Genomic DNA, 21701 nt, shown 5'->3' with positions numbered 1-21701 from the left:
AGTGAGTGTGAGAGAGTTTGATCATGAGTGTGAGAGGGTTTGATAGCATGTGTGAGAGAGCTTGATAGTGTGAGAGTTTGATCGTGAGTGTGAGAGTTTTATAGCGAGTGTGAGAGAGTTTGATCATGAATGTGAGAGGGTTTGATGGCGAGTGTGAGAGAGTTTGATAGTGAGTGTGAGAGGGTTTGATATTGTGTGTGAGAGTTTGATAGTGAGTGTGAAAGAGTTTGATAGCGTGTGTGAGAGTTTGATAGCGAGTGTGAGAGAGTTTGATAGCGTGTGTGAGAGTTTGATCGTGAGTGTCAAAGAGTTTGATAGCGAGTGTGAGAGAGTTTGATCATGAGTGTGAGAGGGTTTGATGGCGAGTGTGAGAGAGTTTGATAGTGAGTGTGCGAGAGTTTAATATTGAGTGTGAGAGAGTGTGATATTGAGTGTGAGAGAGTGTGATCGCATGTGTGAGAGAGTTTGATAGTGAGTGTGAGAGGGTTTAATAGCATGTGTGAGAGAGTTTGATAGCGAGTGTGAGAGAGTTTGATCATGAGTGTGAGAGGGTTTGATAGCATGTGTGAGAGTTTGATGGCGAGTGTGAGAGTTTGATAGCGAGTGTGAGAGAGTTTGATAGCGAGTGTGAGAGAGTTTGATCATGAGTGTGAGAGGGTTTGATAGCGTGTTTGAGAGTTTGATTGCGAGTGTGAGAGTTTGATAGCGAGTGTAAGAGAGTTTGATAGCGAGTGTGAGAGTTTGATCATGAGTGTGAGAGGGGTTGATAGCGTGTGTGAGAGAGTTTGATAGCGAGTTTGAGAGAGTTTGATAGCGAGTGTGAGAGAGTTTGATCATGAGTGTGAGAGGGTTTGATAGCGTGTGTGAGAGTTTGATAACGAGTGGGAGAGTTTGATAGTCAGTGTGAGAGAGTTTGATAGCGTGTGTGAGAGTTTGATCGTGAGTGTCAAAGAGTTTGATAGCGAGTGTGAGAGAGTTTGATCATGAGTGTGAGAGGGTTTGATGGCGAGTGTGAGAGAGTTTGATAGTGAGTGTGCGAGAGTTTAATATTGAGTGTGAGAGAGTGTGATATTGAGTGTGAGAGAGTGTGATCGCATGTGTGAGAGAGTTTGATAGTGAGTGTGAGAGGGTTTAATAGCATGTGTGAGAGAGTTTGATAGCGAGTGTGAGAGAGTTTGATCATGAGTGTGAGAGGGTTTGATAGCATGTGTGAGAGTTTGATGGCGAGTGTGAGAGTTTGATAGCGAGTGTGAGAGAGTTTGATAGCGAGTGTGAGAGAGTTTGATCATGAGTGTGAGAGGGTTTGATAGCGTGTGTGAGAGTTTGATTGCGAGTGTGAGAGTTTGATAGCGAGTGTAAGAGAGTTTGATAGCGAGTGTGAGAGTTTGATCATGAGTGTGAGAGGGGTTGATAGCGTGTGTGAGAGAGTTTGATAGCGAGTTTGAGAGAGTTTGATAGCGAGTGTGAGAGAGTTTGATCATGAGTGTGAGAGGGTTTGATAGCGTGTGTGAGAGTTTGATAACGAGTGGGAGAGTTTGATAGTCAGTGTGAGAGAGTTTAATATTGAGTGTGAGAGAGTTTGATCGCATGTGTGAGAGAGTTTGATAGTGAGTGTGAGAGAGTTTGATAGTGAGTGTGAGAGAGTTTAATAGCATGTGTGAGAGAGTTTGATATTGAGTGTGAGAGAGTTTGATCATGAGTCTGAGAGGGTTTGATAGCGTGTGTGAGAGTTTGATTGCGAGTGTGAGAGTTTGATGGCGAGTGTGAGAGAGTTTGATAGCGAGTGTGAAAGAGTTTGATCATGAGTGTGAGAGGGTTTGATAGCGTGTGTGAGAGAGTTTGATAGCGAGTCTTTTTAAATCCCCGGGCCAACATTCCTTGGCCACACCACCACCCCCCCCTTTTCCAGGGGACATATATACATTTTTTTTTTTTTTCACTTCGCTATTAATGTCGCAACTCATCATTTATTAATGATCATATAGATATAAGGTGATGTGGCACCACAACCACCCAACACCCCTCCAAACACCACCCCGCCACCCTCGCACCCATCCCCTGATTTGAGTGAAACAATGAACAGAAATAACAGAAAAAAAAAAATAACAGAAGAAGTAAAGAGAAAGGATGAGAAAATGATAATAATAAATGATAATAATAATAATAATGACAAACTGGACATACAGAACAGACAAATACAGACACTTAACAAAACAATAAACAAGACAGTAATCCCCCCCCCCCTTTTTATGTAATTATAACGTGGGTAGGTATCAAATCCTATGTAGGTGTTTTAACCTTCCCCTGATGAGTTTGGAGAGAGAAATCAGCTCTCAATATATTGTAAAAATTGTGACCAGGTTTCCTTGAATAATTTTGTGTTATTTTTAAAATTGGCTGTGAGTCTTTCCAAGTTGCAGTGATCCATGAGGAGATTAAGCCAATGCTTTATCAAAATTTTGGTTCTGTCCTTCCAGTTCAGCAGTATAACTTTTTTGGCAATGGTAAGTGATATGAATATAAAGCATTTGAGGTGATTGGGTGCTGAAAAGTGAGGAAAGGTCATTAAGTAGCGCTATAATGGGACATAAAGGGATGACAAGGCCCAAAATCTCTGATAGCCTGTCCATGACCTCTGACCAAAACTGCTGGGTTGGGGGACAATTCCAGAAAGCATAATAGTAGTTGTCTGTTAAAGCTGGACAATGTTGGCATTTATCACTGTGACTAAATCCCATACGGTGTAGTTTAGAGGCTGTGATATATGTTCTGTGAAGGGTTTTATATTGAATTAGCTGGAGTTTTGAATTGCTGGACATAGAGAAGATATCACAGCGTATGTTTTGCCAGTTGATATTACATGTTTCTTTTATATCTGAGGTCCATTTTTCAGTTGGGAGTGAGATAGTGTTGTCCTTTGAGGCTATAAGTTTATATATTTGTGATAACACTTTCTGAGGTTTGAGGGAGTGTAGTTTTAAGTAGAGGGGAGGAGTGTGATTGCAGAGATTTCCGCTATTAACTGTCTTCTTTAGAACATCTTTGAGTTGTATACACTGATAGTGACAATTATCTGGTATATTGTATTTTTCTTTGATGTCATCAAAGGTCATGAGCAAGCCACCAGAGAACAACTGTGCCAGCTTGGTTATCCCTCTCTGTTTCCAAGCTGAGAATATGAAAGGTTTGTTATTTATTAAAAACATGGGGTTATTCCACAGTTTGACTGGAGGGAGAGTAGCTGTATTTAAGAATTCTGTTTGAATTCCACCATGCATTCAGGGTGGTACTTATTGTACTGTATTTATAAAATTTTGTTTTTTTTATAGCTTTGTCTATGAATGGAATACTATTAATGTCCAGTTCTTGAATTAAACTTTCCTCAATATCTTGCCAGGGTTGGTTTGAGCTAGTTGTCCAATGTCTAATGTAAAGCAATTGATGTGATAGAAAGTAGTAGTAGAAATTTGGGGCTCCCAGTCCTCCAAGATGTTTAGGTTTCTGGAGGGTAGCTAACTTGATTCGAGGCTTTTGGTGCTTCCAATAGAACTTAGTCACTGCATTGTCAAGAGAGGAGAACCAGCCTGACGGTGGGGTAACAGGGGTCATAGAAAACAGATTTTAGGAAGGATATTCATTTTAACTGCTGATATTCGGCCAATTAGAGATAATGGTAATTTATTCCACCTTTCTAGATTATCCTTTATTTCTTGCATTAAAGGTATGTAATTAATTTTATACAAATCATTTATGTTAGAAGAGATATGAATACCAAGATATTTAATAGACTGGGCGATATGTTCAGATGGTATATCATAGACCTCGTCATCCCAGTTGAATTTACTTAGAGGCAGAAACTCAGATTTGGACCAATTAATGGAATAACCAGACACCCTGCTATACTTATTTATCAGATCATGAACTGATGGAAGGGATAGTGAAGGATTAGTAATATACAGTAAAACATCATCTGCATACAGACTGATTTTATGGTGGTATGACTTTGACTGTATACCTGAGATTTTATTGCACTGTCTGATAGAAGCAGCCAAGGGTTCAATAAAAAGACAAAACAATAAAGGTGATAAAGCACATCCTTGTCGACTTCCTCTTTGTAGCTGAAAGGGTCTGGATATATGTCTGTTTGTTGAGACTGAGGCAGAAGGTGAGTTGTATAATGTTTTTATCCAGTTGATAAAGTATGGGCCAAATCCAAAGTGTTTGAGAGAAGCAAAGAGAAAGGACCACTCCACCCTGTCAAACGCCTTTTTAGCATCCAGAGATGCTATTATACATATATACGGATATTTTTTTGATATATACAGAGATTTTTCGCTGTTATACATATGAATTAGATTGAATAACCTGCGTGTGTTCTCTGAAGACTGTCTCCCTTTGATGAACCCAGTTTGATCTGTGTTTATGAGAGTGGGTATGACCGATTCCAATCTGACTGATAAAGCTTTACTTATGATTTTTATGTCTGAATTGATCAGTGAAATGGGACGGTAGCTGGAGCAATCTGTGGATTTTTTATTTGGTTTTAAGATAAGTGTGATAAGAGCAGTATTCATATGATAGGGTATGGATGTATTTTCAAACATTTCTGAGATTGCTTTTAAAAACAGCGGTGAAATAAGAGGCCAGAATTGTTTGTAAAATTCTGCTGGGTAGCCATCCGGTCCTGGTGATTTATGGTTAGGCATTAGAAAGAGGGCTTTGGTGATTTCTTCAGAGGAAAGAGGTCTGTCTATAGATTCTGATACAGATGTAGATAATGTAGGTAGGGAGACGCTGCTCAAGAATGCTTCAATTTCTTCCATTGAGGCTTTCTTATCAGAAGTATAGAGATTGGAGTAAAAGGACCTAAATACCTCATTGATAGCTAGGGGATCCTGAATGATCCTACCAGAGGGATCTGAGATTGCTGTTATTATTGATTTCTCAGTTTCCTGTTTTAATTGATTTGCTAAAATTTTCCCAGTTTTATTTCCAAATTCAAATTGCTGTCTAAGTTTAAGCATATCCTGTTCGGTCTTCTTTTGTAGTATATTATTAAGTTCGTATTTAGTTTTCATTAGTTCTTTAATAATTGAATCAGTAGGAGTCTGAGAGGCCAGAAGGTCCAATCTCTTCACCTCCCTCTGCAGCTTTTGTTCTTTTACTAAGTCTTCCTTCTTCTTTTTAGAACAGTATGAAATGATTTTTCCTCTCATCACCACTTTTGCTGTTTCCCAAAGTGTGCAAGCTGTAATGTCAGGATGTTCGTTAGTTTCAATAAAGGCTGCCCATTCCTGGTTAAAATAATCTAGAAATTCTTTATCATTGAGTAAAGTAGTGTTAAAGCGCCATCTTGGTGGAGGGAGGGATTGATAGTCTGCTAGAAAGGTGATACTAATTGGGGCATGATCAGAAATAATAATACTATTAATATCTGTATGAATTATTCTATGTGTGATAGAATTGTTAGACAAAAAATAGTCTATACGGGAGTATGACTTGTGGTAAGGGGAGAAATATGAATATTCTTTACTGCTGGGGTTCTGCAATCTCCAAATATCCACCAGTCCATAATCTGACGTATTGTTTAAGCAACGTTGCTGAATGATTATTTACGTTACATTGTGCTGAAGAGGAACGATCTATGCATGGGTTCAGAACTGTATTGAAGTCACACCAATTATAAAAAATGAGTCAGAGAATTTAGATATTTCTGAGAAGAGGGAATGAAAGAAAGCAGGAGAATCTGTGTTTGGTCCATAAATATTTACTAAAGTTAATTATCTTTCCCAATAGTGCCATTAATAATAATGTAACGGCCCTCTGGGTCGTTCAGCATAGAGGTACTTATGAATGGTATGTTCTTCCTGATCAGGATGGAAGTGCCACGTTTTTTTGAATTATATACAGAGTGATAAGCCTGGCCAATCCAGAGTGTGAGAGTTTGATAGCGAGTTTGAGAGTTTGATCATGAGTGTGAGAGAGTTTGATAGAGAGTGTGAGAGTTTGATAGTGTGTGTTAGAGAGGTGATAGCATGTGTGAGAGTTTTATAGTGAGCGTGAGAGTTTGATAGCGAGTGTGAGAGAGTTTGATCATGAATGTGACAGGGTTTGATAGCGTGTGTGAGAGTTTGATAGCGAGTGTGAGAGAGTTTGATAGTGTGTGTGAGAGTTTCATAGAGTGTGAGAGTTTGATAGCGAGTGTGAGAGAGTTTGATCGCATGTGTGAGAGTTAGATAGCGAGTGTGAGAAAGTTTGATAGCGTGTGTGAGAGTTTGATAGCGAGTGTGAGAAAGTTTGATAGCGTGTGTGAGAGTTTGATAGCGAGTGTGAGAAAGTTTGATAGCGTGTGTGAGAAAGTTTGATAGCGTGTGTAAGAGTTTGATAGTGAGTGTGAGAGAGTTTGATATTGAGTGTAAGAGAGCTTGATAGCAAGTGTGAGTGAGTTTGATAGCGAGTGTGAGTGAGTTTGATAGCGTGTGTGAGTGTGATAGCGTGTGTGAGAGTTTGATAGCGAGTGTGAGAGTTTTATAGCGTGTGTGAGTTTGACAGCTAGTGTGAGATAGTTTGATCATGAGTGTGAGAGAGTTTGATAGCGTGTGTGAGAGTTTGATAGTGTGTGTGAGAGTTTCATAGTGTGTTTGAGAGTTTGATAGTGTGAGGGCTTGACAGTGAGTGTAAAAGAGTTTGATAGTGATAGTGAGAGAGTTTGATAGCGTGTGTGAGAGTTGGATAGTGAGTGTGAGAGTTTGATAGCGTGTGTGAGAGTTTGATAGTGAGTGTGAGAGAGTTTGATAGCGTGTGTGAGAGTTTGATAGCGTGTGTGAGAGAGTTTGATAGCGTGTGTGAGTGTGATAGCATGTGTGAGTGTGATAGCGTGTGAGAGAGTGATAGCGAGTGTGAGAGAGTTTGATTGCGTGTGACATTTTGATAGCTAGTGTGAAAGAGTTTGACAGTGTTTGTGAGAGTTTGATAGTGAGTGTGAGAGGATTTGATAGCGAGTGTGAGAGTTTATAGCGAGTATGAGAGAGTTTGATAGCGTGTGAGAGTTTGATAGCGTGTGTGAGAGAGTTTGATCATGAGTGTTTGAGTGTTTGATAGAGAGTGTGAGTTTGATAACGAATGTGAGAGAGTTTGTTAGCGAGTGTGAGGTGATTGATCATGAGTGTGAGAGGGTTTGATAGCGTGTGAGAGAGCTTGATCGTTAGTGTGAGAGAGTTTGATAGTGAGAGTGAGAGGGTTTGATAGCGTCTGTGAGACAGTTTGATAGCGAGTGTGAGAGAGTTTGATAGCGAGTGTGAGAGAGTTTGATAGCAAGTGTGAGAGAATTTGATAGCGTGTGAGTGTGATAGCGTCTGTCAGAGAGTTTGATAGCGAGTGTGAGAGAGTTTGATAGCGTGTGAGTTTTATAGCTAGTGTGAGAGTTTGACAGCATTTGTGAGAGTTTGATAGCGAGTGTGAGAGGATTTGATAGTGAGTGTGAGAGTTTGATAGTGAGTGTGAGAGAGTTTGATAGCGTGTGAGAGTTTGATAGTGAGTGTGAGAGAGTTTGATAGTGTGTGTGAGAGGTAAGTTAGTAAAATATGTTCAGCCTGTAAGAAGTTAAACTCATTGTGTAAGATGTGTTCAGTCTGTAAGAAGTTAAACTCAGTGTGTAAGTCGTATTCAGTCTGTAAGAAGTTAAACACCGTGTGTAAGACGTTTTCAGTCTGTAAGAAGTTAAACTAAGTGTGTAAGATGTGTTCAGTCTGTATGAAGTTAAACACAGTGTGTAAGATGTTTACAGTCTGTAAGAAGTAGAACTTAGTGTTTAAGCCATGTTCAGCCTGTAAGAAGTTAAACTTGGTATGTAAGATGTTTTCAGTGTGTAAGAAGTTAAACTCAGTGTGTAAAATGTGTTCATTCTGTAAGAAGTTAAACGCAGTGTGTAAGACGTGTTCAGTCTGTTTAGAAGTTAAACTTAGTGTGTAAGACGTGTTCAGTCTGTTTAGAAGTTAAACTCAGTGTGTAAGATGTGTTCAGTCCATCTGTAACAAGTTAAACTCATTGTGTAAGATGTGTTCAGTCTGTAAGAAGTTAAACTTAGTGTTTAAGCCATGTTCAGCCTATAATGAGTTAAACTTCCTATGTAAGACGTTTTCAGTCTGTAAGAAGTTAAACTCAGTGTGTAAAATGTGTTCAGTCCATCTGTAAGAAGTTAAACTCAGTGTGTAAGACGTGTTCAGCCTGTAAGAAGTTAAATTCGTTGTATAAGATGTGTTCAGTCAGTCTGTAAGAAGTTATTCTCAATTTGTAAGATGTGTTCAGTCACAATTTAAAAAACACATATACTGTAAAACATTACAGTCAGTAATCTGGATAGTTATAGTCTGTGTACAGGGACAGTAAGTCAGTAACTCACTGTATTCTCTCCAGTTTACAGTGTGGATCCTCCAGTAGATCAGACAGCAGCTTCAATCCAGACTCTCCTGGATGATTATAAGTGAGATCCAGTTCTCTCAGGTGGGAGGGGTTTGATTTCAGAGCTGAAGCCAGAGAAGAACAGCCTTCATCTGTAACCATACAGCCAGACAATCTGCAGAAAGGAAAGAAAAAGAGGGACAGATGGCATTTACATACAGTAAAAGCCAGCTGCAGTACAGAATTGGCCTCTAGTAAGTTCATAACAAACAATTGTTGGAGACAATGAGTGAAGGTTGAAGTAAAATCTTGTTTTTATTTTCAAATTAATCTATTTTACAATGGGTTGCAAACCACAAAGATAGCCCTACTGAAGCCCACTCACTGGATTCCTGACAGCATTAGCCCCACAGTGGCCAGAAAATGAACCTGCAGTGATGAGAAACAGAGAAAACTGACTCCAGCTCTCCACACTGGAAAGCCTTTAAAAGAAAAACCTGCACACCGGTGTGTCTTAGCAGCCAATGAGGTCAAAGCTCCCCCTCTCAATTTCACCTGCAGCACACTCATGGCAAAACAAACTTAACAGCCTGCAGGGTCATCACACCCTCTCCCTCAAAAAAAGCACTGACATAACCCCACATAAAAAAATAAACGTTATATACCACCACCCACTAAGATGTGCAAAAAAAAGAAAATAATTTTACATTTTACAATTTTCATCAATATTAGTCAATATGTCCCATCCAATATGTTCTTGCACTTCCCCAACCCTGGTCGGTTTAAAGACAGCAAAAACAGGACAGAACACCAAGTAACAGGTATAAAGTTTAAGAGAATGGTATCTGTAACAATGTATCCAGTATCACATTGTCAGTACCTTTGACAAATATCAAGAACAAAAGGGTGCAAGAAAAGGCACCAGCTCATCACAAACCTGAGACAAGGAGGAATGGGCGTTACCAGTAAAGGTGGTGACACATCACACTATGCACACCCCCCAGCCAGGTTGTTTCCCAAAATTACTGAAGCCCCATCCACAGGGAGCCCAGGGAAAACCCGACCTCAAGTTTAATGCAGTCTTAAAAATGAGAAACTCTATGCAGTGGAACTAAAAAATAGCTAAATTACAAAAAGAGGTATACAAAAGTGATACAAAAAATGTCAAACAAGTGTGTGAAAGCCCCTCGCTACTTGACACTGATAAGAGACAACTAACTAAGTAGACCCTGATCTTTAAACAGTTACTAGTGGCATGTATTTATGCACTGAAGCCCATTTGTGCAAAAATAATAATAATAAAATAAATAAATAAATAAATAAATAACAGGCCACAGTTCAGGAGTGCCCCTGAGTCAACTGCTTCATGTACGATCATCATTCAAAAATAACAAACTAAAACAAAGAAGGGTTAACATGACAAAATGGACATGCTGCTGTACCTATCAAGAGAGAAGGCTTTCAACACACAAAATATGAACCAAAGTGGCACCAAAACCAAACCAAACTAATCATATGAGCCCAATGCTAACACAAAATATTTTCAATTTAATCTTTTCTCACTAACCCACCCACCCTTCTAAATCAATGCTGGCAAACCCTATCAAGTTTATTAGCCAGGAAAAAGCACAGCCAAAAACAACACAGTCCCCCCATTGTTACAGACCAGCCTCCAGCAAGTTCATAACAAACAGCTAAGAGAGATGATGAGGCTCCAACTCTCCACATTGGAAAGCTTTTTAAAGAGTTTTGCAGAGTTTTACTTTTAAAGACCTGTACACTGGTGTGTCTCAGTAGCCAATTAGGTCCAAGCTCTGCCTCCCAATTCAACCTGCAACACTTTCAGGGCAAAATGAACCAAACAGTCCGGAGGATCGTCACAATATATCAACATTCTAACACAGAACAGGACAAAACAAAAACACAAACTGACTCAACATCTTCACATAACTAATTACAAGACAAAAATCTCATTATAATTCAGAGCTCCAGGAGATATGATTAGCAAGAGATTTTGTGAAGAACCAAGACTACAAAGCAGAAACCATTTTCCTCCTGGAAGCATCACAGAGTTAATATATAGATAAATAGGCATCCAGGAAATTATATAAACACTGTTAAAGTAAAATTTTAATTGGAAGGAAACATTACCTGTGACCTCATCACAAAAATCAATGTCTGAGATCTAAAACAACATCTAGATTAACTAGAGGCATTTTGGAAGCAAGAGCTGAGTTTGCTGTTCAATGATGAAAAATGGAAATCTTTGGCCACTGACATTGGGGTAGTAACTCAAAGTAAAACAATTTGCTAATTACTTCTTTCAAAATGAAATGTGACATTACTTATTACTACTACTGCAACCATTATCCACAACAACTGATGGGAACTTTTTTGCACATGGTGTGGGAATGTGGGGATGTTAATGACTTCTGGATAAAGGTTACTACCATATTATCTGCCCTGGTTGGACAAGAAATTCCCATGGATCCAGCTGTGTTATTGCTAAACGATGACTCCAATTTAAATTTAACAGAGAAACAAAGGAAGATGTGGCTCGCTGGTTTAACATTGGCTAAAAAAAATATTGTACGGAGGGGCTTCACCCACATAATCTAATTGTATGACATTGGCTATTTCAACTGCATGACATAGTTATGTTAGAATTGGCCACAGCTAGGATTAATAAAGTTAAAACATCTACTCTTGAGACATGGAAACAGATTTGTTGTGATATGACAAAAAGATTGGAACAAATGCTATGAGGTACATTCTTTTTCATTTTTTTTTTTTAAATGTCATCCTTTGCACTAAATCTTATTTAGTCAATTGAATAAAATTATGTACAGAAAACAGGGATGGATGGACCAGTGGGATGGGAAGGGATGGACCAGTGGGATGGGAAGGGATGGACCAGTGGGATGGGAAGGGATGGGGTGGGTAAGGGGGTTGTTTTTTTATTTCCTGCAGTTTTGTAATGTTGTGATAAAATCCTGCTTGATTAACAGGAAACAAGTAAAAAAAAATAAATCACAAAAAAATGTTACATATTTGTCACACTAAATGAATTAGGACACTCATATAAAATGTAATATAATACAAGGAGAACTTGAGGAAAAACAAATAAGTTTTCAAAAGATCATTTAAAAAAGTAACTGCCCGTAAATGTAAGTAACTTGTTGTGCCATCTTCTGCAACAGCAACTGTAACCAAACACTCAAGTTATTTGATCCACTCTTTTTTTGCTTCAATTCAGCCAAGGCTTTTGAGCATGAGGTGTCACTACATCTCAATGGGTTTAAGTCAGGACTTTGACTAGGCCACTCGATAACTTTAATTTGGTTTGAGCAATCCGAAGATGGACTTACTCTGCTTGGGATTGTTGTCTTGCTGCATAACCCAATAATATTTGAGCTTCAGATTAATGTCTCGAAATTCTGTTGCGGGATTTTGTAGTAAAGAGCAGAATTCATGGTTCTATCAATTACGGCAAGTTACAGAGGCCCTGAAGCAGCAAAACGTTCCCATACCATCAGACTACCACCGCCATGTTTCACAGTGGTATGATTTTCTTATTGTGGAATGCTGACTTAGCTTTACACCAGATGTAATGGAACTCCCTGGTTTTCCAAAATGTTCCACTTTTGACTCATTAATCCACAGAACACTATTTCAAAAGGCTTTGTGGGTCATCAAGGTGTTTTTTGGCAAATGTGAGACAAGCCTGTATGTTCTTCTGGGTTAGCCATGGTTTTTGCCTTGCATCTCTCCCACTGATATCTTTTTCTCCAGTCTCTTTCTAATGGTGGAGTCATGTACACTGACATTATTTAAGACGAGTGAGGCCTGCAGTTTCTTAAATGTTTGTCTGGATTCTTTTGTGACTTCCTGGATGAGTTGTCATTTGGAGGAATTTTGGTAGGCAGACCACTTTCTACGAAGACTGACCACAGTTCAAAGTTTTCTCCATTTGGAGATAATGGCTTTCACTGTAGTTCAGCAGAGTCCCAGAGCCTTAGAAGTGGCTTTGTAACTCTTTCCAGACTGATTTCTTTTCATTGTGGTGTAGTGTGCTGCTCGTTGAGACATTTTAGCCTACATCACATTTCTGGAGGGGGTCTATTTAAGTGGTGTTTACATTCAGTTGATATTGGAAAACTGTTTTCCCTCACTAAATGAAATCACTTAAAATCAGAGTTTTATACTTAATCATGTTCCCCTTGTTTTATGTTACTTTTTGTATGATTATCTAAAACTGTTTAGTGTGACAAATATTCAAAATTGAGGAAATAAGAAAATACTTTTCCACAGCTCTGTACATATGTAAATGTTTTGCTGACATTATTTTGATAGCATATACATACTAAATCAAATGCTTAAACAGAGCTGAGGTGCGACAATAAAGTAAAATTTCAATAGTGAAACATTGAATGAATGTACTTTAGATATATGTCCATTATCATATTGTAAAAAATAGTGTGTTAACAGATCAATTCTTTATTTCTTAGATCCTGTGAGCTTTTTAACAGAAATGTAATGAAATCTTAGTTTTAGGGTAGCAACGTTAATGTAAGTTAAAACAAACTCATTTTAAAGTGAATTGGGGAGCGTATCACCCAAGAAATTTCCAATAATTTCCTTTTTAGCTTATTTTGCACAAACTTGTTAAGGATTTACTAGCTTTATCAGAGAGTCTAATGGATTCTTTATATGATGGTCATGTGTAATTTGTAAATGAATCTGGGTTATTTTAATGATGTGTTTACTGAAAGAACCATGCATGCACACCCAAATTACAAACCTCATTTTATTAACATAAACACACTGTTGGATTCCTAGTTTACTTGTGGTTTGCTCATTTATTTAGAAAGGCTTCATGAAAGAGGCCCATTTCCTTATTTGGATTAGATCTAATCCATCAATAATTTATTTTTCGATTAAATGTGTTCAATTTCTGATCTTTATTAAGGATATTTTACCTAATTGTACTCCATTTACTCTGAACCGATTTATTTTACCTAATTGTACTCCATTTACTCATAAACCGATTTCTTATTCCTTCCACAACTCAAAACTAAACAGTGAAGATAAGCAGTGAGCCAACTGCTGTCCCTTTGTTTCAGCTGTATTTACTTACAGTTGTATGTCCTTTGGTTTGTGTCCCTCCTGAGGTGAGGACATTGCCACTTTTAACCTTGACCCCTTCACCTCCCCCTTCACCTTCTCCACTAACTTTTGATCCTTCCTCCTTTCAACTTCTTCCCCTCCCTATTTGCTCCCTCTCCTGACCCTCAGTATCTCTACTTAAACTGTGTCAGACTGTGTGTTCACTGGACTAGTGACAGACCAATGATCAAGCTGTGTCTGTGCATGATTCTCTGCAAACATGTGAATAAACCTCGAAATCTGAATATCCAGTCTCCTGACTCTTCCTGCTGAATTTCTAACACTACGTGCTAAAGCTTTTTTTTTTTAACATTGCGCAGGGCTTGTGCTATATAAAACTCCAACCTCTCAATATCATTTTTTTAATCTCCCACTTCATGTGGGAGGTATAGTCCCCATTTCAAATGTTTCAACACCTTGTAACATATTCTGGGACCTCCCCTCCAAGAGATTTCTGAGAAAAATCTTTTACTTTGTAAAAAGAAATTAAATATCAAATAAATTACAATTAAAGTATTAGGAAACTATTTAAACAATGTGGGTTTAAATAGTGTACAAATCATTTCCTTAGAAAATGTACTTCTTTAACTGTCTTAAAAGCAAAGCTATCAGCAGTGCCTTCAAATCTTTTTCCTCTAATTTCAAGATTGTCATTTACACCAAACCACTGAGATATTCCTGCTCCATTTCTAAACTGAAATAGGTTTAAATAAGTTTCAGTGCAAAAACATTTCACCATACAAATACATTGAGTTGTTTCCTGTAGTCTGTAATCACTATTTAGCCTATCAGTGCACATGCTAAATACTAGTCATTACAGTAATGTTTTTGTATGTAATTACGATGAGCAAAACAAGACAACCAACAAAAAAACTGAATCTTAATTTTTAGTCTTCATTTTTACTGGCGGTTAGTCTATTTTATTACAACAGACTCAAAGAAAGATTTCTGAATTGAATGAGAGAGAACATGCCATGACAACTCACTACACGTTCATTACAGGAATAAGGACAGAGAGCCGACCATAGAAAAAATAATGTTAAGTTATTGATTTACCAGATCATTGATTCTTTCTTTAATTTTTTCCATTCAGGACTTAATTCACAGAAAACTCACCTGAGTGTCTCCAGTTTATGAAATGAGCTTTTCAGTCCAGCAGAGAGCAGCTCCACTCCTGAATCCTGCAAGTCATTGTTGCTGAGGTCCAGCTCTTTCAGGGAGGAGTTTGGTGATTGTAAAGCTGATCCCAGATTTTCACAAGCTTTTGCACCAAAATTACAGATGTGTAGTCTGCAAATAGGCATTACAATGTAGTCAAAGAAGGATTTATGAATACAGTAACAAAATAGGCATATCATGTTGTGTTGATAACATAGTACACCAGTTTTGTGTATTTCTATATTATTGTTAGGATTGGAGTGTCAGAAACAACAGAATTTCAAAATCCTAATTAATTCTGTTAGTATTTATGTTTACATTTTATTCTGCCTTATCAGCTTATTTCCATTCAAAAATCAATTCACAGGAAGTTCACCTGAGTGTCTCCAGTTTACAGTGTGAGTCCTTCAGCCCAGCAGAGAGCAGCTCCACTCCTGAATCCTGAAGGTCATTGTTACTCAGGTCTAGCTCTTTCAGAGAAGAGTTTACAGATTGTAGAGCTGTTGATAGATACTCACATGAACTTGTGGTGAGACCACACCTGTCTAGTCTGTAAAAATCAGAATAAATGTAGTGCATGGTGTAATGAGGGGGACTGTAATAGAATTACTTTATTCTCTGCATTCTACTTTGTCTTTCAGAAAGAAGAATACAAGATATTCGTAGCTTGATTATTCATCCATGTGATCCCATTTAAAATGGAAAACACATTCATTGTTTTTTCTCTCTAAGTAGAAGCTACCTGTTTAAGACCATGAAATGTTAACTGCCACAAAAATGCAACCAATATATGATAAACTTTTTTTTCGGCAGCGTACTATACTTTTATTGTATTTTTATATTTCAAGGATGGCTAGAGAAAGAGATTCAGTATAAGTTTAAATTCATGTAAAATGAATATTAAAATTACACATACATTTATTACTGTAAGATTGCAGTTTATTATGGCTTTCCTTTTTATTTAAAAATTCACAGGAAGTTCACCTGAGTGTCTCCAGTTTACAGTGTGAACTCTTTAGTCCAGCAGAGAGCAGCTCCATTCCTGAATCCTGCAGGTCATTGTTACTCAGGTCTAGCTCTTTTAGAGATGAGTTTATGGATTGTAGAGCTGATGATAGATTCTCACAGGACATTTTGGTGAGACCACACCCAGCTAGTCTGAAAAAATCAGAATATAGTATATAGTATAATCAGGGGAACTGTAATAGAACTACCTTGCTCTCCATATTCTACTTTGTCTTTACTTTCAGAAATAAGTGCAAAAGATACTCATTGCTTGATTATTCATTCATGTGATCCCATTTAAAACAAAAAACACAGCTACTGGTTTTTCCCTCTAACTAGAAGCTACCTGTTTAGGACCATAAAAAGTTAACTGCCACAAAAATTCAGCCAATATACATCCATCCATCCATCATCTAAACTGCTTATCCTTCTGGGTCATGATGGGGTGCTGGAGCCTATCCCAGCTGTCATCGGGCGGAAGGCAGGATACACCCTGGACAGGTCGCCAGTCCATCACAGGGCAGACAAACAGACATATACATCCACACACACACTCACACCTAGGGCAATTCAGCATGTCCAATTGGCCTGACTGCATGTTTTTGGACTGTGGGAGGAAACCGGAGTACCCAGAGGAAACCCATGCAGACATGGGGAGAACATGCAAACTCCACACAGAAATGACCCTGGTCACCCGGCCGGGAATCGAACCCAGGCCCTTCTTGCTGTGAGCCAATATACAGCAAGACATAATTAAACTTATAACAGATCTTGCAATTTACCGAAAGAAGCACTTCTGAATAGATTAAGAGAAAACGAATATCATGGTTTTTCAGCAGCACATTATATTTTTATGTGTTTTTATATTTCAAGGATGGCCTATCATTCTGTAGGTCCTTGACAGTGATGTAGGTCTTCAATGTCTTTTTATTACTGGCCTGACATGACATTGAAAATTACAAACAGGAAGTGTTTAGATATCCTTTATAATCTTCTCTTGCTGTGTACGTGTCAATTATCTTTAGCTTCTGATCCTCAGGGTTTAAAGCTTTACAGAATTTAGTATGCTATGGAATTGTCTGCACCTCAGTTGCTTTAAGGCCTAATGAATCAAATGAGCCCTTACAAAAATTACACTAGTGGACTGGCTAAAGTTTTATTTTTCTTCTCAATATTTTGATTTCAGCAAATAAATGATGATTGAAAAATAAAATGTAAGACAGTGTCAAAGCCATTTCAACCCACATGTTGCAGTAAATTCTTTTCACTTAGACATGATCAGATTATGTTCTCATAGACCTAATAATGATATTATTTATTAATCAGAATTTATCATTCTAAATATCAGAATGTATACTGATCAGATATTTGCCTAATTTGAGAGTTTAGTGTTAAACCAACAGTGAAACAGAAAAACTCTAAATAATAAATGATTCCTGTGCAATCAGCTCTTTCTGGAAGGATGTTGCTAATTGTTTCCAACAAATCTCAAGCATATAGGTCTTCTATTCCTAGAATAACAAGAAAAAAGTCTCAAATGGAAATACTAAATAAAAAAAAGATTAGAATGTTTATGCTTCACAGTAAATTCACAATAACAACCTTGGACATTCCATAGTTTGTTGATTTTTGAAACAAAAAAAACCCAGCAAACTATTTAAAAATACATTGCTAATGCAAATACTTTGTATTTGATTAACACTAAACATAGAAAAAAGTAAATAGTAAATATAGAATGTTTAAAAGTTGGATGCTATACCAAGTCAGTACTCAGTACCATCCTTTTTACCAGATTTTTTTCTTTTGTCCAGCTAGGCATCTTTCTGTTTATGTTTTAGGGATTTTTTTCCTACTCTTCCTTACAGGACACTTCTGGTTCTGCAATATAACTGAGGGCCATTCCAAAAGTTTTAGCTTCAGTTTCTTAAAGTAGTTCATATATATATTAGGGGTGGGGGAAATCAATTCTTAGGTGCATCGCAATGGGGATGTGGACAATTTTGAATTGATTCACAAATGTCAAAAATCAATTTAAAAAGTAATTTTGACGGAGGCAGAAAAGGCAGAACTCTCTGCATTAAAAGCTAGGTTAGGTCATAAGAAGTCATAGGAATAAGAAGTCAGCTTGTTATTCACCAGCTTCTTGTTTGTTTTTTTCATTCCACCTTAAATTCTGCCTGAGGCACCAGAATGTAAATGCGGCACAATTTAAGGTGGAACAGGAAAATTCAAAAGAGAAGCTGACTTCATCTTCACAACTTTTTAGTGTTTGACAGTGTGTCTTTACAGATTTAACATACCAGGAAACCAACTGCGGTGCTTATAAATGCAAATGCGAAGTCCATTCATCTCAAATATTGGTGTTAAATCTTTCTCTTTGCCTTTTCGTTAGCTACTAGCTAGGCGAGTCTGCATTGCTAGCTATGTGACATGCAGTCTGCACACCAGGGGAAAAGGGACCTGGATAAGAGCCATACTATATGAAAGTTGTGTCACACTAAACTATTTTGGAAATGACAAACATGAGAAACCATATTACATGTTTCCACTTGTTTTCCTAGCAGTTGTACTTACTGCTAAACAGAGGACCATCAAGCAGATGATGTCAAAGCTTCGACCCAACTCGGAAGCGAATTACAAACTCTGTTGCAGCTTTTATTGCCAAGGATTTGCGTTCATTCTCGGTCGTTGAAAACCAGGGCTTTGAGCTGTGTTGCACACTTTGGAGCTGAGATACAGCGTCCCGTCTCAAAGATATTTTACTGACACAGCGACACCCCCCCCCCACTCTCTACAACAACACCAAAACCGAAAATGTGCTGCATGGACATCCATCGCCACAGAATCTTATGTCACCGTAACTGTGCATTTTATCACAGATGAGTGGCAGTCAGTGTCTCATGTGCTCCAAACAAGAGCAGTGAATGAGAGCCTTCTAGTTCACTTGCCACATCACTTCCATTTGTTTTATTAATAGGAAATATTGGAAGTAAATTCATTATGGATCATTACAAATACTTTGCTTTAAAAGACTTTTTACCTGTAAAAGTCCTCACAGTGAGAAAAAAATTATACACATATATATATATATATATATATATATATATATATATAGGGGCTATTTAACTGCGCATTAATGTTGGCAGATAAATAATATTTATATAAGGTTTGCCACAGAGGTTGTTTACTTCTAGTCACTTTAAATATCAATAAATAAATACAAACCCATTCCAAAAAAGCAGACTCGGTGCCCAAACTCTTTCATTGCCATTTCTGGGAATTTTAATCATGGCTCACTCTCCACCACTTTACCAAAGTTCCACCAGTTTGTTAAATGTGTAACCAGGGAGGACAGAGTGCTGGATCTTCTGTATGCAAATGTTAAGGATGCTTACGGATACGAGCCTGTGGTCTTAAAACAACCAGTGACAAAGTGGTCAATCAGAAGGTGGTCACCAGAGGCTGAGGAAGCAGGTCTGCTTTGAGACCGCAGACTGGGGAGTCTTGTGTGAATCAGCTAGTGGAGACATCAACAGGATGACAGATTGCATCACTGATTATATCAATTTCTGCATGGACACTATTGTTCCTGCCAGGAAGGTGCGTTGTTTTCCTAACAACAAACCATGGATCACCAAGGACATGAAGGAGTTGTTAAACAAGAAGAAGCAGGCTTTGAGTTTGAGGGATAAGGAGCTACTAAGGAGTGTACAGAGAGAGCTGAAGGGGAGACTGAGTAAGTGCAGGGAGGCCTATAAAAGGAAGCCGGAGGGAAGACTTCTGCAAAACAATGCAAAAGAAGTGTGGGCTGGTATGAAGATCACTGGCTTCAAGACAAAGCAACAAACTGTGGGGGGGCAGTCTGGACACAGCAAACGAGCTGAACGTATTCTTTAACATGTTCAGCACAACACCATCCCCCTCCATCAGCAGGCCCACTCTCCCTCCACCTACGCTTCTCTCACACCCCTATCACACCCTCCCACTTCGCAGCCATTGTCTGAAGATTTGCACCGCCCTACTTGAGGTGACAATCTGCCAGGTGAAGAGACAGCTAGAGAAGCTGAAAGTCAGCAAGGCTGCTGGACCGGATGGGATCAGCCTGAGAGTCCTGAAGGTTTGTTCTTCTCAGCTATGTGGGATTCTTCAGCATCTCTTCAACCAGAGCCTTAAACAAGGGAGTGTGCCAGTGCTGTGGAAAACATCCTGCATGGTTTCTATTCCAAAGAAGTCAACAATCTCTTCTTTCAATGACTACAGACCAGAGGCCCTTACATCCCATGTCACGAAAGCCCTAGAGAAACTAGTGTTGTCACATCTGAGACCTCAGGTCAGCTCTTTCCTGGACCCCCTGCAGTTTGCTTATCAACAGCAGGTTTGCGTGGATGATGCTGTTATTTATCTACTGCAGAAGCCACATTCCCATTTGGACCAGAACAACACCATAGTGAGAATCACTTTCTTTGACTTCTCAAGTGGATTTAATACCATCCAACCTCTCATGCTGGGGGAGAAGATGGAGAAAATGCAGGTGGACAAGTACATGACTGCATGGGTCTTGGACTACCTGTCTGGAAGACCCCCATATGTGTGGTTGAGAACCTGTCTGTCAGGCCATCTGGTCAGCAGCATTGGAGCACCTCAGGGAACTGTGCTCTCCCCTTGCCTCTTCACCCTGTACACGACGGACTTCCAATACAGGTCGGACCACTGCCACCTTCAGAAATTTTCTGATGATTCTGTGGTGGTCGGGTGCATTAGGGATGGGCAGGAAGGAGAGTATGGGAACCTTGTGGAAAGCTTTGTTGGGTGGTGTACAAGGAACCACCTGATCCTCAATGTGAACAAGACCAAGAACATGGTGGTGGACATCAGGAGGAAGAGGACCACAATCAGTCCCGTTACCATCATGCGTCAGAACGTTGAGCTGGTAGACACCTACAAATATCTGGGTGTCCTGCTTGACAACAAACTGGACCAACACAGCTGGGCCAACACAGAGGCTGTGTACAGGAAGGGGATGAGCAGACTGTACTTTCTGAGAAGGCTCAGGTCCTTTAATGTGTGCACCAAGATGCTGGCGATCTTCTACCAGTCTGTTGTTGCGGGTGCTGCCTTCTTTGTAGCAGTCTACTGGGGAGGCAGAATCAGAGGAGGAGATGCAAAAAAGCTCAAAAAACTGATCAGGAAGGCTGGCTCTGTCTTGGGCTGCTCACTGGATGGTTTTGAGGTGGTGGTTGAAAGGAGGTCATTCAATAAACTCACTGCTATCCTGAACAACATATCACACCCCCTCCATGACCGACTGGTCAGACAGCAGAGCACCTTCAGCAACAGATTCATTCAGCTCCGCTGTAGTGAGGAATAGTACAGGAGTTGTTTGTACCAACAGTGATCGCACTGTATAGAACCTTGTCACTGTGCCGGGACATTACTGTGTACTGAACTACTCATATTGCAGTGCCACTTTGATTATACATTTAGTCATATTTCATATTGCCCTGCTACTTTGTTTATTTGTCCACAAATATTGCACTGTCACTTTGTTTATGCATCCATAAATGTCATATTGCACAACTGTTGATATTTATTGCTACAGTCCATAGTCACTAGTTCATTCACTGGAGGGACAGGCACCACTGAATTGTCAACTGTATAGTATTTATGCAATTACTTTGTATTTTTGTACTGCACATTACTTTTATTGTTTTGGTATGTTTTACTTTAGTATTTATCTCTACTTTCTATTCAAGCATCTGTAAATAGTGTACAAGAAGACATTGCTCCTGTTCATTTTGCTCTTGTTTTAGACTTCATTGTGCTTTTTTTGCTGCAATAAAAGAATTTCCCTCTGGGATTAATAAAGTGATCTATCTGTCTATCTGTCTGTCTATCTGTCTGTCTGTCTGACTATCTATCTATCGAGAGAGCATTTTCCACTCTTTCAGGGACCAGATCAGCGACCAAAGCCT

At 38.8% G+C, this 21701-nt stretch overlaps 1 protein-coding gene across 1 annotated transcript in view; it reads right to left on the bottom strand.

Moving 5' to 3' along the window:
* The window catches only part of LOC118801047 (NACHT, LRR and PYD domains-containing protein 3-like), a 66325-nt gene that overhangs the window by 8369 nt on the left and 36255 nt on the right, over positions 1–21701 (bottom strand). Inside the window, exons 4-7 of the mRNA XM_036561236.1 lie at positions 15709–15882; positions 15101–15274; positions 14683–14856; positions 8402–8575 (exon numbers count right to left, since the gene is read on the bottom strand). Coding sequence (XP_036417129.1) covers positions 8402–8575; positions 14683–14856; positions 15101–15274; positions 15709–15882 — 696 coding nt within the window. The remainder of the gene's footprint in view (positions 1–8401; positions 8576–14682; positions 14857–15100; positions 15275–15708; positions 15883–21701) is intronic.

Source organism: Colossoma macropomum, unplaced genomic scaffold, assembly GCF_904425465.1.
Source record: "Colossoma macropomum unplaced genomic scaffold, Colossoma_macropomum, whole genome shotgun sequence".
NCBI lineage: Eukaryota > Metazoa > Chordata > Actinopteri > Characiformes > Serrasalmidae > Colossoma > Colossoma macropomum.
Note: the sequence above shows the minus strand (reverse complement) of the source record. Positions and strands in the feature narration are given on the sequence as shown.